This window comes from Psittacula echo, assembly GCF_963264785.1.
Source record: "Psittacula echo genome assembly, chromosome: 12".
NCBI classification, from domain to species: domain Eukaryota; kingdom Metazoa; phylum Chordata; class Aves; order Psittaciformes; family Psittacidae; genus Psittacula; species Psittacula echo.
This window is the reverse complement of record NC_137747.1, coordinates 2,910,513-2,926,072: the sequence shown is the minus strand read 5'-3', so window position 1 is coordinate 2,926,072 and position 15,560 is coordinate 2,910,513. Positions and strand designations below refer to the sequence as shown.

The following is a 15,560-nucleotide window of genomic DNA, read 5'->3' as shown; positions in this document are numbered from 1 at the left end:
ACAAATGCCACAGACAAAACCAGAATTTATTTTGGGAAATTATACGTAAAGATACAGATAAAAATGGCAGTATTTATAACAAAGACCTTTAAATCAATTTGAATCAATATTTGGTTTAACATTAGCAAGTTTTTGCAAGCTTATTCACAAAGATTACAACAAATCAAAGGCTCTTTCAAGCTTAGCTTCTCCAAAAGTTTCTTCAAGCCATCCTTGGTGCATTAAGGTGTGCAGACAGATAATCCTCTTAACAGTATCCCAGAGCAGATGGCGCTTGGGTCTCTAATACTCTGGTTAAGAAATAATTATCAGGAATTTTTCACAGCATGAAGTTATGTGATGCGCCGTGTGCGCAGCACTGTTGATTTGCCCATGGTGATAAGCTGCAAATCTCCGGAGACACAAATCTCTGCTCCAGCTCAGCCCGTTAAGGCATCTCCTTTGCTACTTTCTTTCACAGGCACCTCCTCCACTGACAGAGTCTCATTTAAATCCTGTGTCAGGAAGCATTAAAGCCTTGGCAAAAGAACAAATGGATGAGCAGCACGTCAGAGGTGCTACGTCACGGCCACGACATGCTTCAGACTGTGCTGCACTGAAAAACACCAGCCACTACCAATGGCCCTGAGACCACAAAAAGATACATCAGTGGAAAGGGATGAATAATGAAAGACATCCCCCTTTTCCATTCTGCTCCTGAGAAGGCATGGGTCCTGTCAACCTTTAATGGCCCTCCAGGTGAACTGCATTCAGCATCAGAGGAAAAGTGAGGCTGACCCCTTTGAAGATGCCACTTCCCAGCCTCTATAGTGCTTAATGATTAATTACTGGGAGAGAAAGTGATATAATTTTGAAGTGTTCCTATCAGATGTACTAAAAGCATTGAAATTACCATCCCCATTCAACAGGCAGCACAATGGGTCCAGGCTCTGGGAAGTGCTGATGACTCTTCCGCAGGGTCTGGGCACCCCAAGCCAGGGAGCACATTCCAGCTCAGTTGTGAGACAGGAGAGTTTTACTCTGTGCCGTGCAAACAGAACCAGAGGTGCTCTCAGTCACGGCAAAAAGAAACATTCAAAACGCAAAAACACGTTTACAGCTTAAACCAGGGAGATTTAAAAGCAGGCCTGAAACCCCTCAAACACCTTCAAGAGAGCCCACACTCACTGATGAGGGAAAATGAATAAAAGCCCTAACCATACTCCAGGATTCTGCAGCTCCATCCAGGCCAAGTCAGAGATAGATCTGAGCACTACAAAGCAGAGCAGCTACACACTATCCCCCAAACTTTGCTCTTTCTGACAACTGAATTACCCAAGCCACCGCTGGAGTGGATATTGACTAATAAATTTCATTCTAAAGAGACAAATTGATCCTTCTGTGCCATGAGTTGCTCTACAAACGTCCCATTTAGGGTTGCCTAGGCAGACAGACAGCAAGCAGAATCCAATTGATCGGTGCACCCTTTCATGTCCTGGCAGCTGCAGCGGGTTGTCAGGGTTATAGACTGTTTGCCCAGGAATCCCAGGCACTCTTATCTCTGATCAGATTATATCTATTTCATTTCCCCTGTTAGTTACTGTATGGCTACAACTGACAACTGGCTTGCAGAGCCCCAAGGCTGTAACTGATATCTGAATAAAGATACTTCAAGACTTCTAAATGGCAGCGTGCACAGGAAACAAATTTAGGAAATCCTGCTTTCTGTTACAGGAAATGAATCCTATGCCAACTGGTAGAAATTACCCTTGCTGTTAAAGTAAAGAGAATACAAGTTTTTGTACTCATTTCATAAACTGACCTTCCCTGCCATGGCAATATTTTATTGATATAGGATTTCAAAGGCTGGCTTTAACAGGAGTCCAAAGCCATTCCTCTACAGGGAATGCTATTTAACAGCATTGCCCTCTTCTAAAGGACTCAACTTGTGCTGATCCTGCATTTTGTACCATCTAGTATGACATACACAGAGCATGTCTAAACAATATTTGTATATCTAAGACCTACAGACAAGATTTCCTCAGTGCGGCAAAACGTATCTGATTTCTGAACCCACTGTAATTCACCACTTAAGACACCACAAGAAAGGAAAAAAGAATTTAAACAATAAACATGGGTTAGTTATCAAACTATAGTAAAACAAACAAACAATAATCCCTCGGGTATCGGAGACAAATTGCTGCATAAATATTTTAAAGACAGAACAGTATAAAGCAAAAAAGGAAAAGAAAAATAACTGACTTCACTATATACCACTGCATACGTGTAAATAAACAGAGGATCTGGGCAAAAACAGCCAGTAAATGCTTTGGGAAAAAAAAAAAACCAAACCAAAAAGCCCCACTTAAATGGAGATCACAAAAAAATACCATCTGGAAATCATTCAGGACTCATTTCAATCCAAAGGCAGTTGTTTTCTGTAAGCTGTACAGGGGACAGCAACACATTAGAGGAGAAAAGCAGGTAAGCAAAATACTGTCCCAGATTATGTGGTGGGAAAGGACGTACATGCACGCTGCTCACCAGCTCCAAAGCCAGGGAGGAGTAAGCGCTTGTCACTATAGGCACACCAATAGAGGTGTGAAATAATAAAGCAAGGGTGCAGCTTTGTATAGTACACACTGTGTGAAATGAATGAATTGTCTACTTTGGAAGAAACACTACAGGGAGTATTTTGAACGCACGTGAAATGCGGAAGCTAACTCTGTGTGCCAGTCCTTCAGTAATACAGGCGACAACCTCTAAATCCTCACACAGCTGGGCTTCTAATGAATAAATTTATTTCTATGCAAACAATTTCTCACCTCTAAGAATGAGGAAAGCCAGCTTCCTTTCTGATGTCAAAGGTGAAAAGGTTATTACAGGGGGCAAACCTGTTTTATCTGGGGCAACAGACGGAAGAACCCTCCGAATGTAGTCAAATGGATGATAAGATCTCATGCTGCCACTAGGATTCTTATGGGAAGTTTCAAGCTTCAGTCTTTCAAATGGCACAGAGAAAGTGTAATTGTACATATTAACAGAAAACAAATTGTTTTACCTTGGTTGCACTAAAGATGTATCCAAGAAGTACAACCAATACAGGAAACCCTATTTGATTCCTCCTGTCTTCATCACAGAAGGAAACTACACACTAATTAGATTTTCCAAACTTCGCAGAGGGTGGCAAAGAATACTTTAGCCTTAAATCCTGTAGTGAATTTGATCTCTCAAGTATTCAGTAAGAGTCTCCAGTGAGTCTCTGGAGAGCGGTAAAGTCCATCCCTACTGTACATCCCTGCATAGCCCTGCCTGGACTGGGTGCCAGCAGAGAACTGGCAGGGCCCAGCTTTGCCCTGAGACAAACTCATGCACTTTAGCTCACTGTGCACAGTTAACCAGGGCCCTAGGTCTGTCCCATCTGCATGGGAAGGGATGTGTCCTGGATTAGCAGTGCTACCCAGTGTGATTTACAACTCTTCACTTGGTCCAGAAATTTGAACCTCGAAGGTCAGGAACAAGCTGACTTGTGGAAGTGCTCTAACCCCCTTCCACAAGTCATTACCCCCAAATAAGACAAGATTACCTACAATCTAACAAACATCGTCAAAGGGATTCACAGCATTGAACTGCAAAATATAGCCTGGACAAAACGTGCAGAAACACGAGCAAAATTGTGATGCAGAACAGCCAGATCATAGTCATTATGTAGCTCTCTAGCTTCAGGCAGAGGGGCAGATTTGGCTTAAGTGTATCAGCTGAGAGGGCACTCATGGTCTATCAGTTATCAGTGCAATAAATGCATTAAAATATTATCCCCTTCACTAGACAGGAATACTTTCACCAAATAGTTTTTTTTCCCAGCGGCAAGCAAGGTCATATTTATATTTTTATACAGGCAAATGGATACTGACCTCATCAGGACTGGAGGCCTGGTACACCCTGCAGGAGTCCTCATAGTGTCTCTCAGCTTCAGCCTGGTCTGTCACCCCATTGGACTCGTACACTGGCGTCACGTTGTGGCACAGCGCAATTGCCTTCACTGCCTCGTGTACTCGGCTGCTCATGGTTTTACGCACTTTGGTGGCCAAGGTAAGCCCCTTCACGGCAGGTGGGTCCTGAGATTGCTTATAAAAAAGGAAGGTGGAATAAAGTCTTATTGCAGGAAGAAAAGAAGATAATTTAAATTGAGTTTTCACTTCAGTGAAGATCATATATGTATCAGCTGCACAGACTCATGTCTCCAGCAATGAGATGCACTCTTCATACACCTTAACTCAGATAATTGCTGGGAACACAGCCCAGTGTAATGTAACCACTGCTACTGTGTGCCCCAAAAGATGTACCTAAGGTTTTGGAACTGTACCCTGTGGAGATGACCCCTTGCTGCAGATCCAAACACCAACTGGCAAGAGACCAGTCAGAAGACTCGGTGAAACCACGTTTAGCTCCATAAAAGACTGGTGACTCTGAAAATTCAGAGTCAATTGCATTTCATGCACAAGAGAATATAATTGCCAAAACCAGAAAACAGATGACTCGTACGCACCAAAATTAATTACATTCATTTAATTCTTAATACTATTTTTAGTATCAGAATGGGAGTCTTCAGATAATTACACAATTACTAAATTATCCTGGTTGAAGAAGGGACACACAGTGATCTAGTTTCCTGCTCTGTTAACCTTTAGTGTCAAAAGGACAAAAGTTTCACTTCCAGGTCAAAGGCCACAACATGGTAAAAATAAGAGCAAAGAAGAAGAACTACAGTTCAAAATGAATCACCGCCAGCAAATGCCTCTCATTATAGGGAATCTCACTTGGTAATTATAAACGTTTTATGAGACATAACCTTTACCAGTGTAATTCCACATGCTATTTTCCATGCTCTAGTGATTACAACACGTAAGAGCTTAAAATACAATATTGCTGCTTATCAGCACTTTTGCAACAGGCTTTGACCAAATCAAACAACAGCAAACCTTCAGCTGAGGTGCCTTTAAACTGATATAAAGCACTGGCCACATACTGGACTTGTCAGTCACCCAAACGTTCTTGACAAATATTGAATACTTTGGCAAATAATTAACAAGTAGTCAAGTTTCCTCTGGAGATTGAGAGTAAAAAATGAGAGTAAATAGATCTGAAATCTGGTTTTTGTTGTTAAGTACAGTTCAGTCTTTTAAGGATCTCAACACCAAGAGAAGAACCAGATACTAAGGCGGCTGTGAAAACAGAGGGGGAGGGAGAGAGGAATAGCAAGAGGAGTTACAAGTTACCTGAGACACATGACAGTGAAGAAGATAATTACTCAAAGTACCAGGTATTTTATCAACTATCAAATGCTTAGTTAAAAGCACACTGCAGCCCGACAGCCTGCCCAGGGAAGAGGTAAACCACCAAACAGATCACTGAGGTCAAGGAAACCTGCTGTGCATCTTTGCCACCATGAATAAAAGCCAAAAATAAGAATCCCATTTACAGTACATGGTGCCTTTTTCCAGGCAAGAATGCTGGCTTCATGTTTCACTTCGTGGGGGGTACAGAAAGTGTACTTGAGTCTAAAATCTCTAAAGCAAAGCAAAATCAATGTGATGTGAAAAACCCAGTTCACTGCATCGGGTGTGCATCACCAAGGCACAGGCACTTCAAGAACTACTTCTGCAGTTTCTATAGGAATGAAGCTATTCCACAACTCTTGAGAAATCCAAATGCTTCACATATGACATGGGAATAGTAATTCATCACTAATATCTGCAGACTGCATCTCCGGAATCACATTTTACAACAGGAAAAAAAAAATCTAAGAGTAAGTCACAAGATAAATGTTTCTATCTGAAGTTGAGAGAATGGTTATTAACAGAACATGGAAAAAAATGCTTCCATGATTACATCACTAGTGATAATTCTTGCATGTTTTGTAAGTACCACACAGAGAGGCAGCTGGAACATCAGTCACTGACAGTTGAATAGTTTTTTCCTCAAGGTAGTAATATTCTTAAGTAAAACCTCATCCCTTGTTTTACAAAGGAAGTACATGCATCTATATGAAGTTTTGATTGTCCATTGTAACATGCTAACGAATACTATTTGCAGACCCAGACAAGCCACATGGCATTACCTGGTTATCATAAACTGAAATTGAGAACAGAGATGAAGGCTTTGTAGATGCTGGCTCATCTGTGATACTGGAAGAGGAATGCTAGGGAGAGACTTCCCAAAACAGGATTTTCCTGTTCTGTGCTTTACATGTTGACTTTGCTGCCTTCTTTAGACACAGATAGTTCTCAAAGCAGATGTCAGTTATGCACCACAGAAGATCATTAGAGTATTAGTGAAAGAATTCCACTTCTACCATTCTCTTTTTTAACCACTGGGCCTAAAGCAGTGATACTGATACACTGTTCTACTGTTCTCTGTTACTGCTTACCGAGTCCTTCAGACTTTTCCAAAAAGCGTTAGCTAATAAGCAGATCCATGCCATATTAACTCACCATTAGACCAGTGACCTGGAAAACTTGTGAACAATGATTTAAGTAATGCAATTTAATTCTACCTGTGTGTATATACTGAATATGTGGCTCTGCACTTCATCCATGGAGTCCAGGCCGTAAGCTACTGTTCCCAGGTGAAGTCGCTTGAAGACCATCTCGTTCTGTGTAAGAGTTCCTGTAACAGAAACAGCACCAGGTACGGAGTGAGAACCAACACGTCTATTCCACAACAGATGTTCTCATCTTTGCTGCACCCCAAATTCAAGAGAAACTAGGCCAGAAGCTGAATCAGTCACTGCACCAGGCTTTCAGCAAAGGCTGAAGCCACCAAGACAGACAACATTAACAAGCCTGAGGGCTGATTCTCCCTACAAGTAGTGGTGCGCATCACTGGGCCAGTAAATAAGAATGAGATTCACCCCAAAGTTGATGTCAGCAAAGGCTGAAGGCACAATTATGGTTCTGTTGGAACCAAAGACAACTAGAAACAGCTTCAATGGACCAGGATTTTATGTCAGACCAAGCTTTTCATTACAGCTTAGGTCTTGCAGCAGATAGATGGATGGTATGTTTCTGCCTACATGTGTAAACTGTCTTCATCTGGCTTTGAAAGCTAACTCCAAAAAGTTGCTTTTATTCATACCCTGAGCTTTTGGTTTAATAGCATACTTCAAGTGATCTTTGAAGTAGCATAATATTTCTGCCCTATCCTACTTATAATGCATTCAGAACACAAAAAAGTGAATTTTTTTTCAAAGACCGATTAAATCACACTGTCGAAGTGACAGGAAACGCGTATTTCTTCTAGTCCAAAGAAATCTTATATTGTACTCTCTGGCTGACCAAACTCATAACAAAATCCAAACAACAACATGCCATGACTCTAAACCTCAGATGAAATACCTGTTTTGTCTGTAAGCAAATAGGATATCCTCCCCAGCTGCTCAGGAATAGTGCTGGACCTAACCACAGTCCCAGGGATTTTGGAATCTCTGCGGATCACCCAGCTGTAGACAATCTTCCCCATGTCCAGATTCACACGTAAACTATGCAGGAGGAAGAGGGGGAAAAGAAAAAGGAAATGTATTGCTAGTTAAACTTTGGGAAAAGTCATGGTGAACTGCCGCAGGAAAATGAAAGGACACTTTCCCCACGATGAACTTGAACCTAGTGCCAAAGAGGGTGTCTGGAGAATTATACTCAAAGTCAGTGATTGGGTGGCAAATGGGGAGGAGGACTGTGCATTGCTGCAGTGATACTGTAATTCAAAAACAGATGACAGAATTGAGAAGAACAGGTATCATTTGAGTGGAAGATGGACACAGACAAGTAAGGACACCGTGACTGATACACAGACAGCAGGTTAAAAACGGAACTGGAAATGAATTCCCAGACCTACAGTGAAAGTAACAGTCTACTTGTTAATATTGTACAATTGAACACTAAAGTTTTAATCTCCTCTAAAAGGCAATTGGGTCTTATTATGCTACGTGCTGTGTAAATAACACTTTTCCACTTTTTGCTCTGCCCTTATCAAAGTACCAGGTAGCCCAAACACTGAAAGAAGGGGCCTTAAATGACTAATCCACAGACTGAGTCAGTCAGTGAACGGGTGAATATGCTGAAGACATTCAGCAGAAACAACAAAGCAATTCTTATGTTTGATTTCTATTTTTAGGTTTGCTTAGTTGTCAAACACCCCCGGATGGGTTCCTGAGCATCAACTGGTACCCACCCCTGACATTTATGTGCTTGTTCACACCAGAAACATGGAGGAGGACACAAAGCAGGAAGTATTTTGCTGGGTAGAATTAGAGAACGCCTTACCTAATGGGAATGATGTTTGAGAACAGAAGGAGAAATCTTATGATCTGAAGATACCAGCGGCCAGCAAAGTGCTGAAGGGCCACCATGACAAGTGAGACAACCACAAGGGCCCCAAATAGGATCTTGGTAAGACAGTTCACTTCCAAATCAAAAAGACCAATCTAAAGAAATGAGAGAGACATTTCAAGCACACAAATGAGGATGGCAGCTCAATGCAATATTCACAAAGGGAATCAACTACCAAAGAGCCATTCCCCACCGGCCAATGTCTCTTTTAAAACACTACAAACATTTAAATTTACAAGCAATACTGTTGCCAGCTTCTTAAACAGGACTTCCAGCCTTTGAAAGCAAAGCAATGCATAAAGAGGTGCGAGAGGACTCCTGCTGCCAAAACCTGCTGTCTATATAAACATCCCTGCACCTTGTCTTAGCTTTGCTATAATAGAAGAATGCAGCAAAATAAGCTTTCCTATTCTAACTGGGACTATTTCATTATAACCGTATAAAACAATGGTTTCACCAATCTTGAAGTGGTAAGACACATGTATAACAGACCAAAAAAATAAGAAATAGGTTCTGCTATGGTGACTACCTTAAATCACAAACCGGAAGATATGAATCACTATTCCTGTGAAGTTGTCCCTATAGCATGTACATACAGCATTTGGAAAGCTTTCCTTTAAAATATTACAAGTTTCTGCCTCTTTTTATGTATTATAAGACTCTTTTTCCTCACCATACCTTACTTCTTGGGTTTGAAGTATTCATCACACTGCGCAGTTCCCTTCCAGTGTAGAGGACAACTCCTACAACGGTACCTAAACAAAACAGAGCATGCATCAGCACAAGAAAAACAACCTCCATTAGTTTTCACTATAAAAATACTTGTTGGATCCAAAGGCTTGACAGTTAGGAAGGATTTTTAGCAGGTTAATTTCAGAAGCAATAGCAACCAGAAATTAAAAATGGTACCTAAAATATAAAACCTATGAAAACACAGACTTTGAACAGAAGATACCCTACAAGCAGTCAGTTAAGTCTTCAACCACGCTGCCCATGTGGCTGGACTCGATGCAGCATCACAGACTGCACGGAGACAGAAGTCAACTGCTTTGCTCTTTCCACTTTCCCTGACTCTCTTTTGATGTCACTTGTCCTGCTATAAATAGAAGTTGCTAAGGGTGGAGGATTTCTTGGTTTTCCTCCCACCAGCAAGAATCCCACTCAGGTGTGGGTAAGTTTGCCTTACACCAGATAGTGGTTCTTCAAAGTTAAATCAGTGCTCTGGGCTACAGTTCTTTACTGGTGAAGGTTGCCACAATCACAGTAAAATCAATTAATTCCAACAGCTTTCAAAGACAGAATTACCTTATTTAAAAATCTACAATTTACTTAGTATTTGTTTAATTGCTGCTCATACTGAAAGGCGAATCATATCAACTCCTACCTTACTGTAACAGATGGAGCTGCTGGGAGCTTACCAGTGTATTTTAATGCTATGTCCCACAGCTCCTAACCAGCTGAGAGCAACAAAGTTCTTCCTTTTCTCTAAGAAACATAATACAGTTTAGCACCGTAAGTTCTGGGTTTCTACCGACTTCTCTTACGGACTTTGCAAAAAGCCATAAAGAAAAAGCTATCTACCATCAAGAGTTTAAAAGCTGCTATTGTCAAAGTCTGATTCTAGTGTTTTGCTAGAAAATTTTAGGAGTCATTAAAAATGGAGAAAAACACCACCAAAAAAGCATTCCTGCAAATACAGTGCTATTTTATGCTCTGCTATTCCCCTGCTCCCAAAGTTTGAACAAGCTTCAAGTGAATTATTTTTAAATAAGACTGATTCAAAAGAGGTGGTTTCTAATAATACACTGGGAAACATTCCTTTAGAAAAACAAAACAAATCACCGGAGCCAGATGGCAGCTGGTGGTAAGATCATCACAATTCAAATCAGCAGATGGCACGGCTACTCCAAACCAACTGCAAACAGTCAGAGTCAGACCCATTCCTACTAGAGCAGATGGAGAAAGCCACACACCTCTGCTACGTCTTACTAGCAAAGGCTGACCCAGCGAGATGGCACCACCACAAGTTGACAGCTTTCACTTAAAGAAAAATAATATCCATGTTTTCTTCCTAACTGGAATAACCTACAACATGCTATTTATTATTACCATAGGAGAAACAAAACTGAGTATTGTATTGATCAAGTCAGTCAAAATGAGAGGAAAAACCTGCCAGGGCTAGAAAACAGCTTGAAGGCAGACTGGTATGTATATAAAGAATGTTTCTAGTTGTTTTATGGCCACTCAGAACAGACTCAACTGCAGAAAGCATTTGAAATTACGAAAATATTTGCAAGCATTATTCCTATTAACTGAACTCAAAGATGTCTATCTACAAAGAACATTGTTCCTATTCAGAAGGGAGGACTGGATTCCAACAGGAAGTTCATTTGGGTAAAAAGGAGGTTGTTGCATGCCCTTATACAGACACAAAGACCACCCAGGACTTCTACACAGCACTGAAGTAGTGACCAGGTGAGGCAGAGTGTGCACTGTGCCCTCCTTTGGGGACAATTGCCTGCACCCACTTGTATAATACACTCAGCTGAGTGTAAAGTAGAGGAACAGCTTTGACAGCATTTCCCTCTGAATTCAGTTAAGGCTCTTCACTGTAATACGTTCCTATGCTAAACTTGGCCATTGCAGTTTAATATCTGCAACAGTTCAAGAGCTGGTACAAATTAAAGCTTTGATGCAAGAGGCAAGAAAGCACCCCTGGGAAAGGGTGCTGTGGGGAAGGGAGCCATAGAGCACACAGTCACAAGACAAATGGCCTTCCACTTCTCCATCTATTTTGTTCAAAAGCAGGATGAGCTGAGACTCATGCATTAAGCAGCCTGATGGGTATCAAAAACTGCCAGGCTCACTACATGTGTCTGCACTCACAGGGGAGCAAGGTAAGGTACCTAGTGCATGGCAATTATTAATCTATAAATGGAATTTACTTGGTTAAATTTTATTTGGACCTTGATTAAATTGTATTTGGACAACTAGCTTTTCTTACAATCCCTTGCTTACAGCACTGTGACAACACTGTAATACACTTCAAAGAAGAGTCAAAGCAGGATTAGATAGAAACATACAGGAATAAAATTTATTCCCTGTTTTCTGCTTTTAAGAGAGCAAATCAAAACCTTTTCGGTGCATCAGAAACATCTTCTGAAGTTCAAATTCCTTCCTATTATTATTAATCCTATGTACACCCTGGTACTGCTCTGTCAAGTCTCTCTATCCAACAACTTTAATTCCAGAACCATACCACAGAATTTCACTCTCCTCCAGCCACTGCTCTGCAAACTCTGCAACACGCTGGACAGGAGAGGAACAAGGCTTTTACTTTGACAAGTCTCTAACAAAAGGGCATTGATTAATCTCACGCCTTGGGAGCTTACCGTATATATAGGCCAAAATCTGTCAAAGAATTTATTTTTTTTCCCCTTTTTTAAAGTATATAAGACAAACTCAAGTGAAGCACTTACCTGGAAATCTTTCATGTTAGCTTCTGTTACCAGAATCTATTTGACACCAGTTCTGTTACAGATTAGGATGTCAATGTGGAGAGCAATTAAGTGCTATTCTGGTCCTAGATGCTAAAGTGCCCAAAGGCCACTCCAATTCTTTCTCATCTAGGAATGTCCAAGAGGCAATTAGATGTCAGCTCAGCTCCCCAGAGGTGTTAGGACAAGTGGGAAACCTCATTCCAACTGCTAATTTCTCCAACTGACAGAGATTATTATTCCATTACAAAAAGACTTTTAAAAATTGTTAACATATTCCCTTAAAATAGATTTACACATGCCCCCATCTTACCTGATGCAATCACCGTGCTGGCCCACAGAGTGTTTTCTATGCTTAAACTTTCGTTTACTGAAGGGTCACTGTCTTCCTACTCCAGGATAAAAGGAAAAATAACAGATTTGTCAGCAATGCAGAAGATCAGTGTATGACAGAGTCACACAGAGGTGTTTGGAGAGGGCTACCGGGACAGTTGGTAGAGGGTTTCTTGATAGGATGGAGGACTTTGATAAACCCAGGTAAATCTCTGGTTGGGTTAAACAGGACCACTTTCTTGCAGTGGAACAGAAGTATTGGGAAACCAAACCCAACCAACCAAAAAAAAACCCTCCCTCTATTAAGATACCTCTGCCTGCTGAATGATCCCAGGAATCATAAATGAGAAAAGCATTTGTCAGCAGCGCTCCAGGGACTACAGGAAACCATTCCCGCAAGAAAGCACAACTGCTCTTAGGCACCAAAAGATTAATCCTACACAATTTTACCTTTGCATGAGAAAGGCAATTAATGTCTGTGCAGGCTTTTTTTACAAGAACTGCCTCCCCAAGCCACTCAAACTCCCTTCCATGCCAGCACTATCAAACCAGATAAAACTGTGCCACATAAAGAGGAAAAACCTACAATTTTGAACCAAAATACCAGCAAACAACTTCTCTAAAGCTCCAATTTGTTACAAAACGATTTGTCCTCTGAAAGCTCCCCAGGGGAAATCCTTGAATTGAGATGCATTTTAAAACTTTCATAATCCCATCGAGAGGAAGAAAACCCAACCTTTTGCCCCAGGAAGCCAATGCAACTTCCCAGCAAGACAAGAGAGATGTATACTTCACAGCGGCTCTGAGCTGCTGCCCTCTGAAATAGGGGACAGATACATAACTGAGCTCACATAGCTTGCATGCAATTGAGGGCAAAGACCCAACTGATTCAGAATTAAGACTGCTATTGCCTGACCTAGTTAAGATCCTCTGTCTTTTTACAATTAAAGGATTTTAATCCTACAGAGTTCATGGTGGTCCGGATTTCCTTCTGAACAGGCAGCACTAATACATAACTACCAATCTCTGTCAGAGTGCTCAGGTCTAATACCTTCAGAGTAAGATCCTCAATTCCAAAGAGCCTATGACATTGTTTCCAAGTCAAAGCTTCAGTAATTGTATTTTTCTTTCAGATTTGATGGATTTTATGAAGTAAATAAATAAATAAACAACAGACAAAAAAAACCCCAACAAGGAATGGGAATACAGACTTCACTTTCTCCTAAAAAAGCTGGCATCCTGATGGCATTCAATCAGCTTGCATAGCGAACACTGTAGATATGATTTCAAGCATGCCAACAAGACTCACCCTTGTGAAGGTCCCCACGAAGTTATGTATATCAATATTGGGTTCTTCCGCATACACGTAGGATCGGATTTGCAGTAGTTCCTATAAAAGCCATGTTTCAGCAGACAGTAAGGCAACCACATTTTAATAACGTTCAAATGCTTCTACCAACATACTGTGAGCAAGAGTTATTTATCAAGTTAAGATAATCACTAAATCATGTTACTTACTGGAACCCAGCTGTCTAAGAGAACATACAACTGGTGTACCAGCTTCACTGAAGAGTATTTCTTGAACTGATAGACTCCCGAGAGTTATTTAAATGTCAGTGCCCTCATAACAGAAATTTCAGCCCAAATACTCAAGACAGCCTAGGACACTTGTAACTTCATAGCAAAGAAGGTTTGGACTAGTCTTCTAAAGTAATCAAGGAACAGCTGTCACTAGGAACAGTCCTGTGGTGACAAGAAGACGCACCCATTCTTCACAGTGCTTTTCACTGCTGACTCCTACACATGCACAAATTCCACGGAGAGGATGCCTTGCTTCAAAGCCTTTGTATGAAATAACCTTGCACAGATAGAACACCAGTAATGCAGGTACTCCAATTCCCTCTTTCTCTTGTTTTCTTTTTAAAAAACCCAAACAAAACAGTAACACACATCTACTTTAGCAAGAGATTTTGGGGAACAGCATGATTGATGGAGATGCTTATTTCAGATCATACAGTAGGGCTTCCATGGTGACACTACTCCTTTCATAAAGGCAAGCAATGAAAACTTAACAGCCTCTGAAGCCATTCCATGAACTGTGCCTCTGAACATCTTGCTGTGCAAGGAATGAAATGGAGCATCTGACAAGTACCACCACCAAGGATGCCTATTCTACCTTACCTGCAGTAAGTTACTGCAATGGTCTCTGGAGAGGAAAAAGAAAACAGGAGCATCCTACCATTAGCCACCTTATGCTGCAAGGTCATTCTCTAGCTGCCAACCCTGGTGCCTGTCTGCACAGCTCTGCTGTGACATCCATGCAGCACGGAGACACCCAGCTTCACCTTACCTGAAATCTTGCCTGGAGCTTGGGAAGGGCTTGCTCGGCCTTATGTTTGTTGCCAAAGCTAATGTTTAGTGTAGCATGCACTGAGGCCTGTGCAGAACAATGCTGCACTAACCCATTTCTCAAAACAGCCCATTAAGCGAAACACCCAAACGTTTTTCAGGTCAAACAGATACACTTGTTTACCAAGTACAGTGTTTTGTACGAAGGCAGCTTACAGAAGCAGTTGGCAGCCTCTGCGTACAGGTAACAGGCAGCCGTAGTTTCCAGTCTGTCTCACCATCCAGCTGGTCAGTGCGAAGGAAGCAAGACCCTGTGGATTTTCAACACCAGTCAGTGCTCTTTCCAAATCTGTCTCAGATACGTCTATATTAAATGGCTTTGTATCTATGACATCCTTCTTTCTTTGCCAACAGTACCTGATTTCAAGTAATATCTGTTAACAACATTAAGATGCTCTTGCATCACCACATTCATTTCCTTCCACTGGTCCAGAATCCAGTGAGACTCTGCACAGTATCTTTAAGACATTTCAAGCGTTCTCATTAGTCTTTGTGTTTTCCAGTCCTTCTGATCAAACATTTCCTTACCCCACAATTAACAAAACAAACCTGAAGGGCAAGCAAAAATTATTTACATCTAAAATACAAACTGTTATGCAACAGATTCATTTACCCTGCATTGAACCGCCTACATTCTTTGACAAGCAAACAAAACCAGAGTTTGTGCTTGTTGACAAGCGGTGGCCCATAAAACCACTTGAATTCGGTGTCTCTCTAAAATTTTACTATTATCTATTTCTTTCACGTTTCCAGAAGATAATTTTCTCTAAACAACCAGTGAAAGGTTAATGGCTATTTTGACAATTGGTTCCAGATGTTTACCATTCTTCTCTGATGTCCTCAGGAAGATCATGTCAGCAGGGACTCGCTGGTTCTGTTAGGAGAAGAAAAGCCATTATTGTGTACACAGCCCTCCACGCGTGTGCAGCTGCCTTCCACAGCCCCACTGTGACAA

General features: G+C 41.2%; 1 protein-coding gene across 1 annotated transcript in view; it reads right to left on the bottom strand.

Annotated features, from left to right (window-relative positions):
- The window catches only part of ATP9A (ATPase phospholipid transporting 9A (putative)), a gene marked incomplete at its 3' end in the record, with an annotated part of 58,428 nt that overhangs the window by 20,171 nt on the left and 22,697 nt on the right, over positions 1-15,560 (bottom strand). The window contains exons 6-14 of the mRNA XM_080627989.1: positions 15,428-15,479; positions 14,762-14,856; positions 13,506-13,586; positions 12,177-12,252; positions 9,045-9,121; positions 8,301-8,461; positions 7,377-7,519; positions 6,536-6,648; positions 3,894-4,106 (exon numbers count right to left, since the gene is read on the bottom strand). Of these exons, the coding sequence (XP_080484115.1) occupies positions 3,894-4,106; positions 6,536-6,648; positions 7,377-7,519; positions 8,301-8,461; positions 9,045-9,121; positions 12,177-12,252; positions 13,506-13,586; positions 14,762-14,856; positions 15,428-15,479 (1,011 nt within the window). The remainder of the gene's footprint in view (positions 1-3,893; positions 4,107-6,535; positions 6,649-7,376; positions 7,520-8,300; positions 8,462-9,044; positions 9,122-12,176; positions 12,253-13,505; positions 13,587-14,761; positions 14,857-15,427; positions 15,480-15,560) is intronic.